The 19070-nt window shown below is 38.5% G+C and overlaps 1 protein-coding gene across 3 annotated transcripts in view; it reads left to right on the top strand.

Moving 5' to 3' along the window:
* The window catches only part of SLCO1C1 (solute carrier organic anion transporter family member 1C1), an 82089-nt gene that overhangs the window by 49741 nt on the left and 13278 nt on the right, over window positions 1-19070 (top strand). For all 3 annotated transcript variants that reach the window (XM_086404058.1, XM_086404056.1, XM_086404057.1), the window contains 2 exons: window positions 12493-12688; window positions 16683-16848. In XM_086404058.1, the coding sequence (XP_086260184.1) occupies window positions 12493-12688; window positions 16683-16848 (362 nt within the window). The remainder of the gene's footprint in view (window positions 1-12492; window positions 12689-16682; window positions 16849-19070) is intronic.

Genomic DNA, 19070 nt, shown 5'->3' with positions numbered 1-19070 from the left:
AAAACAAAGTTTGTATTTGCTCAGGATTGAAAGACTTCTCTAACTCCTGACATTTGGGGTTGTTTAAAAGGCCTGTGTTTCTAGCACAGCAGAACAACCATGTAAGAGGAAGATATTCCAAGGCAAAGAAAAATATGAAAAGATGAATGAAGAAGAACCAGAATCTCCAAATACATAACCACGGTCCTGCAAGCAACTGTATACTTTAAAACCTGGACTGTGTGCTTAGTTGTTCAGTTGTGTCTGACTCTGAGACCCTATGGACTGTTGTCCACCAAGCACCTCTGTCCACGGGGATTCTCCAGGCAAGAATATTGGAATGGGTTGCCATGCCCTCCTCCAGGGGATCTTCCTAACCCAGGGATCAAACCCAGCTCTCCCACATTTCAGGTGGATTCTTTACCAGCTGAGCCAACAGGGATGCCCAAGAATACTGGAATGGGTAGCCTATCCCCTCTCCAGAAGATCTTCCTGACCCAGGAATCAAACTGGGGTCTTTGGCATTGCAGCTGGATTCTTTACCAGCTGAGCTACCAGGGAAGCCCCAAAGTCCATGAAGATGTCATTTAATGCTGCTGCTGCTAAGTCACTTCAGTTGTGTCCAACTCTGTGTGACCCCATTGGTGGCAGCCCACCAGGCTTCGCTGTCCCTGGGATTCTCTAGGCAAGAACACTGGAGTGGGTTGCCATTTCCTTCTCCAATGCATGAAACTGAAAAGTGAAAGTGAAGTTGCTCAGTCGTGTCCGACTCTTCGCAACCCCATGGACTGCAGCCTACCAGGCTCCTCCGTCCATGCAATTTTCCAGACAAGAGTACTGGAGTGGGGTGCCATCGCCTTCTCCACATTTAATGCTACTGTTTCATATTCTATCCCTTTGGACATGTTCTTTCATGATAGGAGATTCCAGTGGTTTCAAATCATTCCTTCATAAACATTTTAAATATTGCTCTATTCATCTATCTCTGAAACAAACCTGGGGAATGGGGAGTGAGGAAACAGCTAAGCATATAATATTTTAAGACATATAATTTTCCTGTAAAATCCTAAACAATGGACACTTAGCAGATGCAATTTTAATTGACTCTTTGGTCTGTTCTTCCCCTAAATTGTAACTGATAAGGCTATATCATTGAGAGGCTTCCCAGATGGCACTAGTTGTAAAGAACCCATCTGCTGTTGCAGGAGACATAAGAGACACAGGTTCGATCCCTGGGTTGGGAAGATCCCCTCTAGAAGGAAAAGGCCATCCACTCCAGTATTCTTGCCTGGAGGATCCCATGGACAGCCTGGCAGGGTATAATCTACAGGGTTGCAAAGAGTCAAACATGACTAAGCAACTTAGCACATACCACTCAAGTTTTATGTTCAACATTAATTGGTTCAAACTAATTTTATTATTTAATGGTTGACCTGAAGAAATGTTTTTAGCATTTTTCAAACCCATATTCTACCCATGCCAATCAATGTATGGAATGAAAGTTTGAAACATTTAAAACTTTTATTTTAATATTTCTTTTGTTTATTGAGACATAACTTGCAAGCAGCAATTAAGTCTACAGATCTTAAATGTAAGCTCAGCTAGACAAATATTTACACAAAAATATGTGTGTAGTGATCATTACCCAGAACATGTAGCTCACTTTAGTATCCCAGTTGGTTCCATCAAACCTTCTTCTACCCAACATTCTTCTCCAAACTAATAACTATTCTGATGTCCACCATCATAGGTGAGTCTTGCCTGTTTATGAACTTTATATAAATAGTATAATGAGCTATGTACTCCTTTGTGTCTAGGTTTTTTCCAATGGAAGTGAAGTCTACAAGATTCATTCATGTCATTGCATGCAGTGGTGGTTTGTTCTCACTGCTGTGCAATATCCCATTATATGAATATACCACAGTTTATTCATTTTCATGTTGGTGGATATTTGGGTTGTTTACTGCTTTGGCATTGCATGCTTGCTCAGTCATGTCCAACTCTTTGTGACCCCATGGACCCCATGCCCACCAGATTCCTCTGTCCATGGGATTTTCCAAACAAGAATACTGGAGTAAGTTGCCATGCCCTCCTCCAGGGGATCTTCCCAACCCAGGTACAAACCTGCATCTCCTGCATTGGCAGAAGGATTCTTTACCACTAAGCCACCTGGGAAGCCTGTTTACTGCTTTGGGCTATTCTAAATAACACTGCATGAACATTCCACATGCATTTTGGTAGACAGATTCAGTTCTTTGTCTTGGCTATATGTTGGAGTAGAATTGCTGGATCCTATGGCGTGTGTATGTTTTGATCTGGTAGATATTGCCAAAATATTTCATTAAAATGCTGTGCAAATGTTTACTCTCATTCGAAGTGTAAGAACACTCCAGTTGTTCCATATCCTTCTTTTGTCTGGTATTGTCAGTCTTTTTCATTGTAACCATTCTTATGGGGTCTGATTGTATCTTACTGTGGCTTAACCTGCTGACTAACAATACTGAGCGTGTTTTCCCAAGCTTATTGGTCATTTCAGCATTATATTTTGTTAACTCTGTTTGAGTGGCTTGCCCAATTTTATTGGATTTTTAGTCTTTTTCTTATTGATTTATAGGAGTTACTGTAGATTTTTCTTGATGCAAATTCTTTGTAAATTGCAAATACTTTCTCACAGACTTCAACCTTCCTTTTAACTCTTCTTAATTTTAATTAAGTCCAGTTTTAATCTTTTGCTTCTTCATTAGTGCTAGTTTGAGCCTGTTTTAGAAATATTTATCAAACCCCAAGGTTATGAAAAATAAAATTGCTCCTAGTAGATTGTTTTAACTTTCATGTTTATGTTATAATCCACTTGAAGTTATTTTTTGTATTATGTGAAAGAAGTCAGGGTTCACTTATCAAAATGAAGAGATTACCTTTTCCCCATGAATTGTAGTGAAGGAACACACCTTTAATACATGTTTATTTCTTATTATTCAATATGTGCATAATACATGACACATTTGATTTTGCTCTTACTACAATGATGAATAAGTTTTTTTTACCGTTTTCAAATTAAAAAGTTTATGTCATAAAGGAAAATTAAGGGCATTTGGGGGAAGGTACTTAGAATAGAAATGAAACTATATGTAATCTCATTCCTTTATTAAGTAGGTAATAAATGAAATATGCTTTGCCTATTAAATTTTTTAAGGGTAATTAGCACAGATGAAGAATGTAAGATTCTGAGATATTTAATGGCCTGCCCAATTTCATGCTTATATAGCATACATACATAATGATATAGCCAGGAATGAAACTATTTTATGCAGGTTTCTGAGTTGTATTTCCTCACTGGGCATAATTATTTTTGGAAAACTTACAGGAAGAATCTGATTAATAATTATCTTTTGATCTATGGCTAGTTGATTTCTTTTAATCTATGACCCTATGGTGTATACTGAAATGGACTCCAATCCAAACAAACTCATCATCAGATTTTTTTGAGCCAACTAGCAAAGATTCGGAGAAGGCAATGGCACCCCACTCCAATACTCTTGCCTGGAAAATCCTATGGATGGAGAAGCCTGATAGGCTGCAGTCCATGGGGTCGCCAAGAATCGGACATGATTGAGCGACTTCACTTTCACTTTTCACTTTCATGCTTTGGAGAAGGAAATGGCAACCCACTCCAGTGTTCTTGCCTGGAGAATCCCAGGGGGGGGGAGCCTGGTGGGCTGCCGTCTCTGGGATCGCACAGAGTCGGACACCTGAAGCAACTTAGCAGCAGCAGCAGCAGCAAAGGTTGCCTAGAACTCTAATTCCTCACATTTCTGACATATCTATAGATAATTCAGATACTTTTGTGAGAGATAAATAAAAATGTTTAGTAATTCCACATCCTTATAACTAGGATGGGCTTTCCTGGTAGCTCAGACTGTACAGAATTCGCCTGCAATGCAAAAGACCTGGGTTCAATTCCTGGGTTGGGAAGATCCCCTGGAGAAGGGAATCATTACCCACTCCAGTATTATAGCCTGGAGAATTCCATGGAGAGAGGAGCCTGGTGGGCTACAGCCCATGGGGTCACAAACAGTTGGACACAATTGAGCAGCTTTCACAGGGCATACCTGGTAGCTCAGCTGGTAAAGAATCCACCTGCAATGCAATTCCTGGGTTGAGAAGATCCATTGGAGAAGAGATAGGCTACCCACTCCAGTATTGTTAGGCTTCCCTGGTGGCTCAGAAGGGAATGGCTACTAACTCCAGTATTCTTGCCTGGAGAATCCCATGGACAGAGGAACTTGGTGAGCTACAGTCCATGGGATCGCAAAGAGTCAGACACAACTGAGCAACTAACATAAGCATGAGATAACTAGGATGATTTCCTGAGTGGTGTGATTTTACATTAGTAAGTATAGGATACAGCAGAGTGAGGGAAGTGGGTAAATTATTTGACATCCCTAACACTTATTTTAATGAGAATAGTGAAAAGAAATGCATCACTGGGTTAAAATAAAGATGAGAAAAGACATGTAAAATGGATTGGAAATGCACATAACTCTCATTCAACATATGCTTTCTCCCTTTCTTCATTTCTTTCCCACCCCTGGCTCTTTTCTCCTTCAGTTTTTTCCTTTGGGTTGTGGGAGAATGACCCTTTCTGTGAAAAAATATGAGCAAGGCCCAAAGAAGACACATTTCCATTCTACTCTCAGAGAAAACATTTGATATGACATGGATGAAAGAACAAACAGAAATTTCTCTAAAGTGTTCAAGGGCCGACTGATCCAGTGACAATTTATTTTACTGTATGTGTTTTTATATGTTGGTCACATTCTTTCTAAAGTCTAGAAATAGTATTTCCTTATATTAATGACTTATTTTACAAATACATGAAAGAAAGATAAAGATGTTTCAAATTCAGGGACTAGATAGTATATTGCAAAATGATTCTGCTTTTTTTTTAAATGGTATGAGCTTTAAAAAAATTTCCATTGCAACTTCTACTGAAAGAAATTTGACTAGCAGGTGAATCTTTCATTTAAGCCTTTTTTTTAATCACTGTGAAGTTACATGGACATGATCTCTTCTTCCTCTTCTTATAACTCAGACTGCAATTATTTAATTATTTTCTTAATTTCTTAAAATTTTTTATTAAATAAAATAGTAACTAGTAGACAAGATATAACAATACTGACTGTAATTGACAACAAATGATTATCATTCTCAGTTTTGGAGATGTTAAAAAAATAAGGAAAAATTAAAATAATCATTTGAGAAAAAATAATTATAATAGCTTTATTTTGTGGCTAAGCTAGAATAGCAAATTTGGAATAGTAATATTATGATGTGTTCTAGAAATAAGTAAAGTTACATTAAAAACTTGTGAGGTGATGGAAAACTATCTTAATTTGTGAGGAGGAAAAACTGTTATTATGCCCAAGAAGGAAGCCTAAGTTTACTTGTCTGCACCCAACAGGTACATTTTTACTTACATTTTTTTCTCTTTATAAAATTCAAATCTTAACATTTTGTCTTCTAATATTAGAGTAATATTGTGAAGGTCCATGATGTAACCAGAACTTTTACTTCACTGGGGAAAAATCTCTAAAAATATCCTAAAGTACTAAAGAGCCTTGTGATGAGGGTGAAGGAGGAGAGTAAAAAACATAGCTTAATACTAAATATTAAAAAAAGAAAAACTAAGAACATGGCATCCAGTCCCATCACTTCATAGCAAATAGAAAGGAAAAACATGGAAGCAGTGACAGATTTCCTCTTATTGGACTCTAAAATCACTGCAGATGGTGACTTCAGCCATGAAATTAGAAGATGATCACTTCTTGGCAGGAAAGCTATGACAAACCTATACAGTGTGTTAAAATGCAAAGGCATCACTTTGCCAACAAAGGCCCGTACAGTCAAGGCTATGGTCTTTCCAGTAGTCACGTACAAATGTGAGAGCTGGACAATAAAGAAGGAAGACTGCCAAAGAATTAATGCTTTTGAACTGTGGTGCTGGAGAAGACTCTTGAGAGTCTCTTGGAGAGCAAGGAGATCTCTTTGGAAGGACTGATGCTGAACCTCTAATGCTTTAGCTACCTGATGCGAACAACTGACTCATTAGGAAAGCCCCTGATGCTGAAAAAGATTGAAGACAGAAGGAAAGAGGGTGACAGAGAACAAAATGATTGAATGGCATCACCAATTCACTGGACATGAACTTGGGCAAACTCTGGTGAGGGACAGAGAAGCCTGGCATGCTGCAGTCCATGGGTTGCAAAGAGTCAGACACGACTTGGTGACTGAACAACAACAAGCTCAGCCTGCCTGATATTTGGATAAATATAAATGTTGAATTCAAGAGAAAATATATAAAATAAATTGAAACAAATTACAGATGCCAGCAATAAATTATGGCTAATATTTCCATCTGAAATATTCAGATGGTAAACGTTTTAAGAGCAGCACAGCTTATGATGTGAGTGGAAAAAGTGTGCAATGAAGAAATCAGACTGAAATTTCTACCTCATTAAATGGCTCAAAAATACCTAAGATGAAAGAAAAGAAGCTTTGGGAGGTGAGAAGCGCATCTCATCTGCTTTTCAGGAACTTTGCCACCAAACTGGCCCTGCATGGATGACACACAGATCCTAGGGAACTTGAAAAGGAGAACCAAACTGACAATATATTTGAAAAGTCCTACTAATCTTTTTTTGAATCATGTTATAATTTAGTCATCCTGAAATTGAGAAAGATATTCTGGAGAAATAGCTTTTATGCACATTTTAATAAAAATCCACCTATGTAAGAAACAAAGGATTCTATCATGAGCATAGTTCTTCCCTTGAGGGTTTGATTGAAGGGTGAGAGGCATGAACAAACAAGCTAACAGGCAATTGTGATAAGTACCAAGGCTGCCTCTAGGACCCCACACAAGAGCTTCAGACTGAGGGAGAAAGGGGGTTCTGATGACCACGTCATGTGCCCTGGTATCAGATGCATCCTCTGGAGGCATGATATGGCTGGTAGAGGATGTGATAGGTGCTCTAATTAGGGGAAGGCCAGAGTACTTTGGTGGAGGAGGAAATGGCAACCTACTCCAGTATTCTTACCTGGGAAATCTCAGGAACAGAGGAGCCTGGTGGACTGCAATCAATAGTGTCACAAAGAGTCAGACACAACTGATCATGCATGCATGCAAAGTACTCTGGATGAACAAGCATAACCTTGGAGTCAGAATTATCTGGGAGATGATACTATCTGAATTAAGAGCAAAAGGATAGGGAGGTGTTTAAAGAAGAACGCATGAGAACAGGGATGGAGATTGGGGAGGACGCTGCGTCAGAGTTAGCAAATATTCTTGAGCAGAGAGACCTACAAGCAAGAGAACACATTAAATGCTCTGCAAGTTTCAAGAGAACACAAGCCTCTAAAAAAGAGGTCAGTCTAGAGAGGACATTCCTGATTATTAACAGTCTGTTCTGAGGGAGAAATATCCCTAGAATTCCTTTATTCCCAGGCTATTCTAAGCCAGATGGAGTGCTGGAAAGTCAGTGGAATTTATTTAGCACAACATGTTGCTCAGGCCAAAGAGTGTATTTTGTGCCATTGCTTCTGATGTCCCAGGCAGGATGGGCACTTTACAAAATAAATTTCTTTTTTATTAAAGTACAGTTGATTTTTAATATTGTGTTTCAGAGATTCTACAGCACAGAGATTCAGTTATACATTATATATATATATATATTCTTCAGATTCTCTTTCCGTATAGGTTATTATAAAATATTGAATATAGTTCCCTATGCTATACACTAGGTCCTTGATTATCTATTTTCTATATAGGAGTATGTATATGTTAATCCCAACCTCCTAATTTACACCCCCCCCCACTTTCCTTTTCCCTTTGGTAACCATAAATTTGTTTCTATGTCTGTGAGCTTGTTTTGGAAATAAGTTCATTTGTATATATTTTTTAAAATTCCACATACAAGTGATATTGAATGGGATTTATCTTTCTCTGTCTGGCTTACTTCATTTAGGGTGATAATCTCTAGGTCCATCCATGTTGCTGCAAATGGCGTTATTTTGTTCTTTTTTATGGTTGAGTAATAGTATCTCATTTCATTCATGAGTAATTTCATTCATTCATGAGTAGTAGTATTTCATGCTGGGAGAAATATCAATAACCTCAGATATGCAGATGACACCACCCTTATGGCAGAAAGTGAAGAGGAACTAAAGAGCTTCTTGATGAAAGTAAAAGAGGAGAGTGAAAAAGTTGGCTTAAAGCTCAACATTCAGAAAACTAAGATCATGGCATCCAGTCCCATCACTCCATGGCAAATAGATGGGAAACAGTGGCTGACTTTATTTTTCTGGGCTCCAAAATCACTGCAGATGGTGACTGCAGCCATGAAATTAAAAGACGCTTACTCCTTGGAAGGAAAGTTATGACCAACCTAGACAGCATATTCAAAAGCAGAGACATTACTTTGCCAACAAAGGTCCATCTAGTCAAGGCTATGGTTTTTCAAGTAGTCATGTATGGATGTGCTGCTGCTGCTGCTGCTAAGTCACTTCAGTCATGTCCTACTCTGTGCGACCCCATAGACGGCAGCCCACCAGGCTCCCCTGTCCCTGGGATTGTCCAGGCAAGAACACTGGAGTGGGTTGCCATTTCCTTCTCCAAAGCATGAAAGTGAAAAGTGAAAGTGAAGTCACTCAGTCAGATCCGACTCTTAGTGACCCCATGGACTTCGGCCTACCAGGCTCCTCCGTCCATGGGATTTTCCAGGCAAGAGTACTGGAGTGGGGTGCCATTGCCTTCTCCTGTATGGATGTGAGAGTTGGAATATAAGGAAAGCTGAGTGCAGAATAATTGATGCTTTTGAACTGTGGTGTTGGAGAAGACTCTTGAGAGTCCCTTGGACTGCATGGAGATCCAACCAGTCCATCCTAAAGGAGATCAGCCCTGAGTGTTCATTGGAAGGACTGATGTTGAAGCTGAAACTCCAATACTTTGGCCACCTGATGCAAAGAGCTGACTCATTTGAAAAAACCCTGATGCTGAGAAAGATTGAGGGCAGGAGGAGAAGGGAACAACAGAGGATGAAATGGTTGGATGGCATCACCAACACAATGGACATGGGTTTGGGTGGACTCTGGGAGTTGGTGATGGACAGGGAGGCCTGGCATGCTGTGGTTCATGGGGTCGCAAAGAGTCCGACACGACTGAGCAACTGAACTGAACTGAACTGAATAGTATTTCATGGTTTTTCTCTGTGTGTGTGTACATACGTATGTGTATATATATATATATATATTTTTTATATCACATCTTTATATATTTATCCACTGATAAACAATTAGTTTGCTTCCATTTCTTGGCCATTGTAAATGGTGCTGCAATGTATACTGGGGAGCAATGTATCTTTTAAAATTATGGTTTTCTCTGGATATATGCCCAGGAGTAGGGTTTCAGAATCATATTGTAGATCTATTTTTAGATTTTACTGCTACTGCTGCTAAGTCGCTTCAGTCGTGTCTGACTCTGTGCGACCCCAGAGACGGCAGCCCACCAGGCTCCCCCATCCCTGGGATTCTCCAGGCAAGAACACTGGAGTGGGTTGCCATTTCCTTCTCCAATGCATGAAAGTGAAAAGTGAAAGTGAAGTCACTCAGTCAGATCCGACTCTTAGCGACCCCATGGACTGCAGCCTACCAGGCTCCTTCATCCATGGGATTTTCCAGGCAAGAGTACTGGAGTGGGGTGCCATTGCCTAAAGGAACCCACATATTGTTCTCCATATGGCAGTTTACATTCTCACCAGCAGGGTAGGAGAGGTCCCTTTTCTCCACACCTCCCCCCACCCCCAGCCTTTGTTATTTGATGATGGTCATTCTGACCAGTGTGAGGTGATACCTCATAAGAATTTTGATTTTCATTTCTCTAGTAGTTAGTGATGTGGAGCATATTTTCCTGTGCTTTTTGGTCATCTGTATGCCTTCTTTAGAGAAATGTCTATTTAGACCTTCTGCCCATTTTTTGCTTGGGTTGTTTAGAGTTTTTTGTTTTTTTTTTAATATTGAGCTGTATGAGCTGTTTGTCATAAAAAGTAAAGTGAATGTAACTCAGTTGTGTCCGACTCTTTGCGATCCATGGAATTCTTCAGGCCAGAATACCGAGTGGGTAGCCTTTCCCTTCTCCAGGTGATCTTCCCAACCCAGGGATCAAACCTAGGTCTCCTACTTTGCAGGCAGAGTCTTTACCAGCTGAGCTACAAGTGAAGCCCATTTGTCATAAGAAAGAACAAAATTTTGCCATTTGCAGCAACATAGACAGACTTGGAGGACAACATGCTAAAAAAGTGAAGCCAGACAGAAAGACAAATATTGTATGATATCACGTATCTGTGGAATCTAAAAAATATAACAAACTAGTGAATAAGATAAAAAAGAAGCAGACTCACAGATACAGAGAACCAAGCAGTGGTTACCAGTGGGGAGCGGGAAGGGGATAGGAGCAATATAGAGATAAGGGATTTTTAAAAAGGGGGAGTTATTATGGGATTATCTAAAATCACATTGTATGAACCCTTCAAAAACTGTAAAGCACTATGGAATTTAAATACTCTTTAATTCAAATAAATAAACTTTCAAGTTAAAATCATCATCAGCCAGTATCTCTTAGCTGATGTTCAGCTCTTCAGGGGCCCAATGCACAATCTCTGCCATTTGCACAGCCACAAACCTCAGTTCAGCTGAAGAAGCAAAAATGAACATCTCTTCTTTTTTCGGTTTCACCAATTTCGTGATCGTGCCCCCTTCAAGGTGGGTAATTTCTAATGTGATCAGTTTAATGCTAACTTAATGCATAGTCATTAAGATGAAACAAAATATCCTTTTTAAAATCATCTATCAATACATGAAGAAAACACTTTTTAAAATAATATAATAGCTAACCAAGTATCACTATATATTTGATGTTTTAGACTCTATGAAACTTAGTTAAGTGACTAGATATATAAATCAGAAAATAAAGAAAGAAAGGAAAGGAAGAAAGGAAGTTATTTTGCATCTATTATCACTGTATGTCAGTATTTTTAATTTTTTAACACAAATTTCAATGTGAGTCAGAAAAGGATACTTGTAATTATTGTTTACGTCAGCAGATGCTGGCCAAGGTTTATACAAACTTCAGCCCTTTTATTACATGAAAGAAATGTGTTATCTCAAAATCTCAAGTTACATCAGTAATTGATGAGTAGATAATATGAGAAATAGATTCTAATTCACAGAGAAGTTTAACATTGGGTACCTGATTACCTTTCCCTACAGTTATTTACCAATTCACAGTCCAACCAAAGAGCTTCTTTCTACATCTTTCCTAACACAGAGGTGTTCCACTTTCCCCAACCCCAACATTTTCATCTTTGTCTCATAGATGGAAATGTTCGTAATAACCTAATTGAATGATGTTTTGTGCAAGATATTAAGCTAATAACTTTTCATGCCATTTAATCACTTTAAGGGCACTATTATTAGTTCCATATTATATGTGAGGAGTCAGTTTTAGAGAAGCTCAGAGAATTACTTGCAGTTGCACAGCTATTTAAGTTGTGGAACTGAGATTCAAAGCCACAGAGCTGGGTCTTTGGGATCCAAACTCTTAATCACTTTGTTGAACTTTTTCCTAGTATTGCTTTTTAAGTCACACTTATTTGACTACTAGTGAGATTGAACACCTATTTATGAAGAATTCTATCTCCAAATCCCCTTGAAGGAGAGTCAGTTTAACACAGTTATTGAAAGCATTTAACTTGATAACAGCCTCCTGGATTCATATCTTGCTTTTCCACTTACTAACCACAGCCATAAACAAACTGCTCTCTGCAATAAAGATAGCATATGCCTATCTTCTAAGGTTGTGGTAAAGAGTAGATGTGATAGATAATGTATCAAATGCTTAACTAAGTGACTGGTACAATGTAAGCAAATTAAAAAAATATGAAAGGTACCTAATAATATGTTATTGTTCATGCTGTAAGAAAGCATATCAAACTAAAAGGCTTGGCAATAAGAGCAAATATTGTTGGGGTCAGAAAATAGAACCAGGACTGTTTTTGTGCTTGTCTGTTTATTCCTTACGGTCTATGTGCCTATTATTCTTTCATTCACAACCTTAAAAAGCATTATAATCATCTAATTGCCACCTGATTGCACCTGTTATTCCTGGGATTAAACCAAAAAGACCAGATTCATTGACTGATTTCGTGTTTACTGATTTCAAACCCTATGCTAGACATTGTGATAGGCAGAACCCTGGGTCTGTCGGCTGTGTTATCATTAATATAAAAGCTACATGTTAGTGGCTGAATAGTTCTGTAAACTTAAATTGACCAAGTAGTCTAATAATACGTTAAAAACTATTATTACACAGTTTCATACAATCCCTTAGAAAGTTTGGGTGAATGTACTCAGATTTCTTTTAGAGGTTCACAAACGTGACACATTTTTATTTTTCCTCAGGGCTCATCAACATACCTGCAGTGGCTCTTGGAATATTCTCTGGGGGAATAGTTATGAAAAAATTCAGAATCAGTATTCGTGGTGCTGCAAAACTTTACTTGGGATCATCGGGCCTTGGGTACCTCCTATTCCTTTCTCTGTTTGCACTGGGCTGTGAAAACTCTGATGTGGCAGGATTAACTATCTCCTACCAAGGGTATGTTTACTTATTAAGTAATCAGAGATCAGCTTGGTTAATCAAATTAATTATTATATTTCAAAATAAGATAATATAAATTATTAAGAATCATAGCTATGTAAAGGAATTATTATTTTATTGTGGAAGAATGGACAATGCTTATAACGTGGAAGCTGCTATTGTCACCAAAATCTGTCATTTCCTTTGAATCCGAAAGTGGAAGCAAATATTAAAAAATACCAAATCCACATCTTTCTTTAGGGAAGCAACCTGATAGTCGAAAATACAGACCTTGAATTTTGCTTCTCTATTCTTAGTGAAGTGATACTGTATGAGTTATTTAATCTAGCCTCAATGTTAGTATTTTAAAAACAGAAATAATAACTGCCTTTTAAGGTTTTGTAAGGCAAGATAATGGAGAAGGCGATGGCACCCCACTCCAGTACTCTTGCCTAGAAAATCCCATGGACAGAGGAGACTGGTAGGTTGCAGTCCATGGGGTCGCAAAGAGTCAGACACGACTGAGCGACTTCACTTTCACTTTTCACTTTCATGCATTGGAGAAGGAAATGGCAACCCACTCCAGTGTTCTTGTCTGGAGAATCCCAGGGACGGGGGGAGCCTCATGGGCTGCCATCTCTGGGGTCGCACAGAGTCAGACACAACTGAAGTGACAGCAGTAGCAGCAGCAAGGCGAGATAATACACATGAAAGGGATTAGCACTTACCCAGCACAAAATTGAAGTGTCATTCTTGGAAACAATTGTAGTTTTTTTTTCCTTTGAACACCTAGATACTTAGAAAACTGGAATGGTTTCTATGCTACACTTTATAGTCTTTGTCATTCAAGTCAAGGGAAATTGAAGGCGAAAATGGCTATCCCTCAACCCGGTGACGAACATGCAGCTCTTTGCAGTAGATCACGGGAGTATTTACTGATGCTTTTAGATTTATGCCATTCTGTGTGGGGGTAGCAATTAGATTTCTAAGTTTCCAGAGTCTAAAAGCTGGGTCTTGAAGAAACTACTTCATCCTTCCCCTTCAAGAGTCCTCGCTATCACTCTGTCTCTGCACCCGAGTTCCCAGAGACAGTTCTCTTCATCCTTCTACCTATCTATACATCATTTGTTTAAAACAAAAAAAGTATTGAGCTGCTACAGGTTGCCAAGCCAGCCTCCCTGATTTTATCTGCCTGGCTGCTAAAACTCTACCTGTTGGCTCAAAGGTCAACCATCCTGATAATATATTCTGTTTCCTGATGATTCAGTTGCTTCTTGCTCACTGCTTGCTCTCCAGCCTCTTTCCACATTTATCTGTCTGGTGTTCATGTTCCAACACCTTCATTAACCTAGTTTCTCCTGTTGTTACATACATACTCAGTCATGTCTGACTCTTTGCAACCTCATGGACTACAGTCCACCTGGCTCCTCAGTCCTTGGGATTTTCCTGGCAAGAATACTGAAATGAGTTGCCATTTCCTCCTCCAGGGGATCTTCCCAACTCATGGATTGAACCCACATGTCTTGCATTGCAAGCAGATTCTATACCACTGAGCCACAAGGGAAGCCCACATCAATTATACTTTTTGTCCTCTAAAGTGTTCAGGAAAATTAGTGAATGCAAAGTTCATATAACATTGCTTCTGGGAGTTGTCACAGCAAGAGTTAGACTTAACAGAGTGTATTGTTGCCTTGGTAACATTGAACAATATAGATCAAGAATGTTAGTTATAAACAGGAATTGCAAGAAGATTCTGGAGAGAGTAGAAGTCCTGTGCCATGTTTTCCTATTCCTAAGATCCTCATGGTGGATGGACAGTGGTCAAGTACTTTATATTTTGGAATTTAACAAACACCTTACCTTTTTATCATCTCACTTCTATCTTAAGATGCCTTTATGAAGTTTTGTTACCTTCATTTAAAGAACTGAGATTAGAAAGTTTAACTTCCTTCCAGTACAATGTTTTTTTCTATTGCATTGTGCTATCTCTAAGCCAAAAGCAAATACAGAAGTAGACAACAGACAAATTTTGAGATTTACATTAAAAATATACTCAGATGATAATAAGATTCAATATTCTTAAACAAACAAAAAAACTTCATTGAGTACTAGGTCCCTGAAAGCAGTTCCCCTTGAAAGACTGTAAGTACCGTGTAATAATGCTATCGTTGTTTAAAACTCCTCTTCTGAAATTGCTTTCCATATTTTTAAGAATATTCTCAACAACGACAAGGATTTAACCTCCAAAACTATCTTTGTTATTGGAAGCAACCAAAGAAAAGGCAACATCTCTGGAGAAATCTCTCCCCTCCCACCACAACTATTTTGAAAGAAAAATCTCATAAATATAAACTTTCTGGCATATTTTATAAAGCTAATAATTAAATTTTTAAATAATGACTCTACTGTCAACACATTCTTCAGGAAACATATATGCAATTAATTTCTGCTTCAAGATTGTCCTAAGTGATAAATTTAATGTTACCTTCAGCAATATAAAAGAATTGACTATATAAAATAAACATGCTCTCCAGGGTTTATCCAGAGTTTCTTTGTTCCACAATGTTGGTTTGATTCCAGACATTCATTCAGGATCAATACAGAGAAGCTTTAGATATGATAGTGCAAGAAATTTCTCTTCTGCAATGATGAGAATTAAGTCTGATGCCCAAGACAAGAACTTAGAATCCAGAGTCCTGGAAGGGTTTGTCACTGACAAACATTGTGAATTTGAGCAAGTTATCTGCCTACTTTGACCCTGAATTTCCTGATTTTCCCAATAAGAAGTTAACCTAGATCATCCCCACTGTTCTTTCGGCTCTAATCTTCTATTATCTTGGCTCTACAGTATCCATAGTGGCCTGATTCTAAGTTTTCAAAGACGCACATTTGTACTTTCAGATACAGCAAAACAGTCTCAGTTAAAACTTCATGATTTGGGAGAATGGCAATGAAACATGTAAAATATCATGTAGGAAACGAGTTGCCAGTCCAGGTTCGATGCACGATGCTGGATGCTTGGGGCTGGTGCACTGGGACGGCCCAGAGGGATGGTATGGGGAGGGAGGAGGGAGGAGGGTTCGGGATGGGGAACACATGTATACCTGTGGCGGATTCATTTTGATATTTGGCAAAACTAATACAATTATGTAAAGTTTAAAAATAAAATAAAATTAGAAAAAAAAAAAAAAACTTCATGCCTTAGAGAAGAGAATAAGATAAAATATCCCTGGGTGACTTCTTAGGAGACCTAGTTAAATAGCCTCTCATTCTGCTAGAAGAAATCTCAAAAGTATTTTGTCTTTACATTTGGGGTGACCAAATCCATAGTAGTTCTACAAGATGGAAAATTGTATGAGAGTTTTTTATTATATTGATACATAGTAAGAGTAATGTCATAAATTGCTCTTGAAGTTTATTCTGTTTTTCTATTTTGATAATTTTTTTCCAAATGCATCATAATATAGAAAAATATTGTAACATTCTAGAGTCAGTTGCTGCTGCTGCTGCTGCTAATTTGCTTCAGTCGTGTCCGACTCTGTGCGACCCCCATAGACGGCAGCCCACCAGGCTTACCCGTCCCTGGGATTCTCCAGGCAAGAACACTGGAGTGGGTTGCCATTTCCTTCTCCAATGCATGAAAGTGAAAAGTGAAAGTGAAGTCGCTCAGTTGTGTCCGACTCTTAGGGACCCCATGGACTGCAGCCTACCAGGCTCCTCCGTCTGTGGGATTTTCCAGGCAAAAGTACTGGAGTGGGGTGCCACTACCTCAGCCAAGACAAGAATATCATGTAAAGTGGTAAACCTCTAAAGGTAATGATCAAAAGAAAGCTGTCTAAGAGTGAATTCACATTTAATGATGAGAAGCTGGTATTTCTGATGACAGTTGTGTTCCCCCAGGCAAAATTTGTTGGCATTGCCATTTACATACCTAAGAACATTGATTTTTGAAGTTATTAGGGTACTGCCTACTAAAAGGTAACATTTTATATCGTTACATTTTTTTTTCCAGAACCAAACCTGTCTCTTATCATGAACGAGCTCTCTTTTCAGATTGCAACTCAAGATGCAAATGTTCAGAGACAAAATGGGAACCCATATGTGGTGAGAATGGAATCACGTATGCATCGGCTTGTCTTGCTGGTTGTCAAACCACCACTGGGAGTGGAAAGACTACTGTAAGAAACCTTCTTTAAAATGTGTGCCCCTGGGCGTGCAACAGTGCTTAACTATACAACCCTATGGGGGCTCAGGGACCAACCCAGGAGCAGACCACATTGATAGAATCCATGCTGTTTACTCTGCCTTTGTTCTTTTGTGCGGCGACAGGAAATAAAAGCATCACTAGTAGAATTACAGTTGTTGGAAGAATTGGGGTCAGAATGAGAATAATGAAACAGGCTGGACGAACTTTGTAATTATGTAATCTAGTTCTCTTATTTTACTAGTAAGGAATATTAGCCTCAAATGAGAAACTCTCAGCCATAAGATCATTTAATAACATCTGCCTTGGGCTCCATGTCTCCTGATCCCATGACCAGTGGTCCTTGCAGGTTTTGGAGGACAGGACAAATAGAGGCCAGTATAAGGAAGGTTAGCCCAAAAAGTCTAGACCCAGGGGTCAGAAATCCAGAGGAGGCTGATGGTTCTGAGACAGCTCTGCCTGAGATATCAAGCCAATTTGTGTAATGATGAAAAGAGTAGATGGCTGGAATCAAGGATTCCTATAGAATGTAAGAGGAAGACAGGGTTGGAAATACAGGTAGAAAACCAGTTGTGAAGAGTATCATGTACTTCAATTAAGTGTACTATGTACTTCATTAACAGATTCATTCTTCTAATCACACCTTTACAGCCCTGTCCCTAACAGACTCTTCCTTATACTCATTGTGTATAAGCCACAGTGGTCAGATGGCTTTCTGCTTGTGACTGATGAAATCTACCCATATTTGATAGCCCCAGAGAGCTGAAAATTAAACCACAAATATATTTACGTATTCTTATCCACTAGATTAAGAATGCTTGGGCAACCACTTCTATAGACAGTCTCATGCTTGTTGATTTTCCATTTACTGTTATTTTGACATTTTATTCAGAGAAGAATGGATTGGTCTCTAGCAACACTGATATTAAGACCACCCACCCATCTGAAATCTGAGCTTTAACATTCCCTTCCTTTTCTTCCTTCTTGTCTTTCCTCCACCCAACCCCCAACTTTGGCCACTATACTCTTTGGCCTAAACCACTTGAAGGATTTTCTTTTCTTTTACTTTGGATTTGCTTTTTTTTAATTGAAGTATAATTGATTTACAATGTTTTGTTAATTACTGCAGTACAGCAAAGTGATTTAGTTATATATACATTCTTAAAATAGTTTTCCATATGATTTATCATAGGATATAAATATAGTTCTCTGTGCTATACAGTACGACCTTGTTGTTTATCCACTCTATATATAAAAACTTACATCTGCTAACCCCAGCCCCTACTCTATCCCTTCCCCAGCACCCTCCTCCCTTGGCAACCGCCAATCTGTTCTCAGTGTCCATGTTTCTGCTTCATAGATCGTTGAATTTTTGTCATATTTTAGAGTCCACATGTATGTGGTAATATATAGTACTTTTCTTTCTGTTTCTGATTTAACTTTATTTAGTGTGATAATCTCTAGTTGCACTGAAAGTTCTTTCTTAACCGGAGCTTCCATTTATTGAAAATGTTGCATGCCAGGGACTAAGGGAAGTGCTTTAATAAAATATTTAGACATCATAATACTCAAGTGATTGGGTATTATTTTACTTATTTTGCTCATGTGAGAATTAAAGCATTAAGATATAAGGAATCTGCCTAAACTTATGTATCTGGTGAGAGGCAAAGTCAAGATTCAAAAGCTTTTTACCTGACACTCAAAACAAAATAAAAAATCCTATATTGCTATTCCTCTTCAAAAAGGAAACACCACTATTATTTCATTTTTTACCTAAAAATTCACAAAGTCTTTTGTAATAAAAAAAAATGACAACTCATTACATGTACACATTCACACATGAAACTTACAGAAATAAACAATGAGAGATTATGAAAGTTGCCTCTTTATCCAAGATTTAGTTGGGTTTTACTTATCAAGGTTTTTCTTTCCTTCTCATAATCACTATATATTCTTTGATATCTTCAAACTGTGCCCATTTATTTAACAAATTTTTACTAAGCACTTAAATTGAGGGCCTATTGTTAAGCCTACATGTACAATGATAGGAGAAGGCAATGGCAACCCTCTCCAGTACTCTTGCCTGGAAAATCCCATGGACGGAGGAGCCTGGTAGGCTGCAGTCCATGATGTCGCTAAGAGTCAGACACGACTGAGCGACTTCACTTTCACTTTTCACTTTCATGCATTGGAGAA

This window comes from Bos grunniens, chromosome 5 (genome assembly GCF_055505025.1).
Source record: "Bos grunniens cultivar Pamir isolate PY7600 chromosome 5, Bosgru_T2T1.0, whole genome shotgun sequence".
NCBI lineage: Eukaryota > Metazoa > Chordata > Mammalia > Artiodactyla > Bovidae > Bos > Bos grunniens.
Note: the sequence above shows the minus strand (reverse complement) of the source record. Positions and strands in the feature narration are given on the sequence as shown.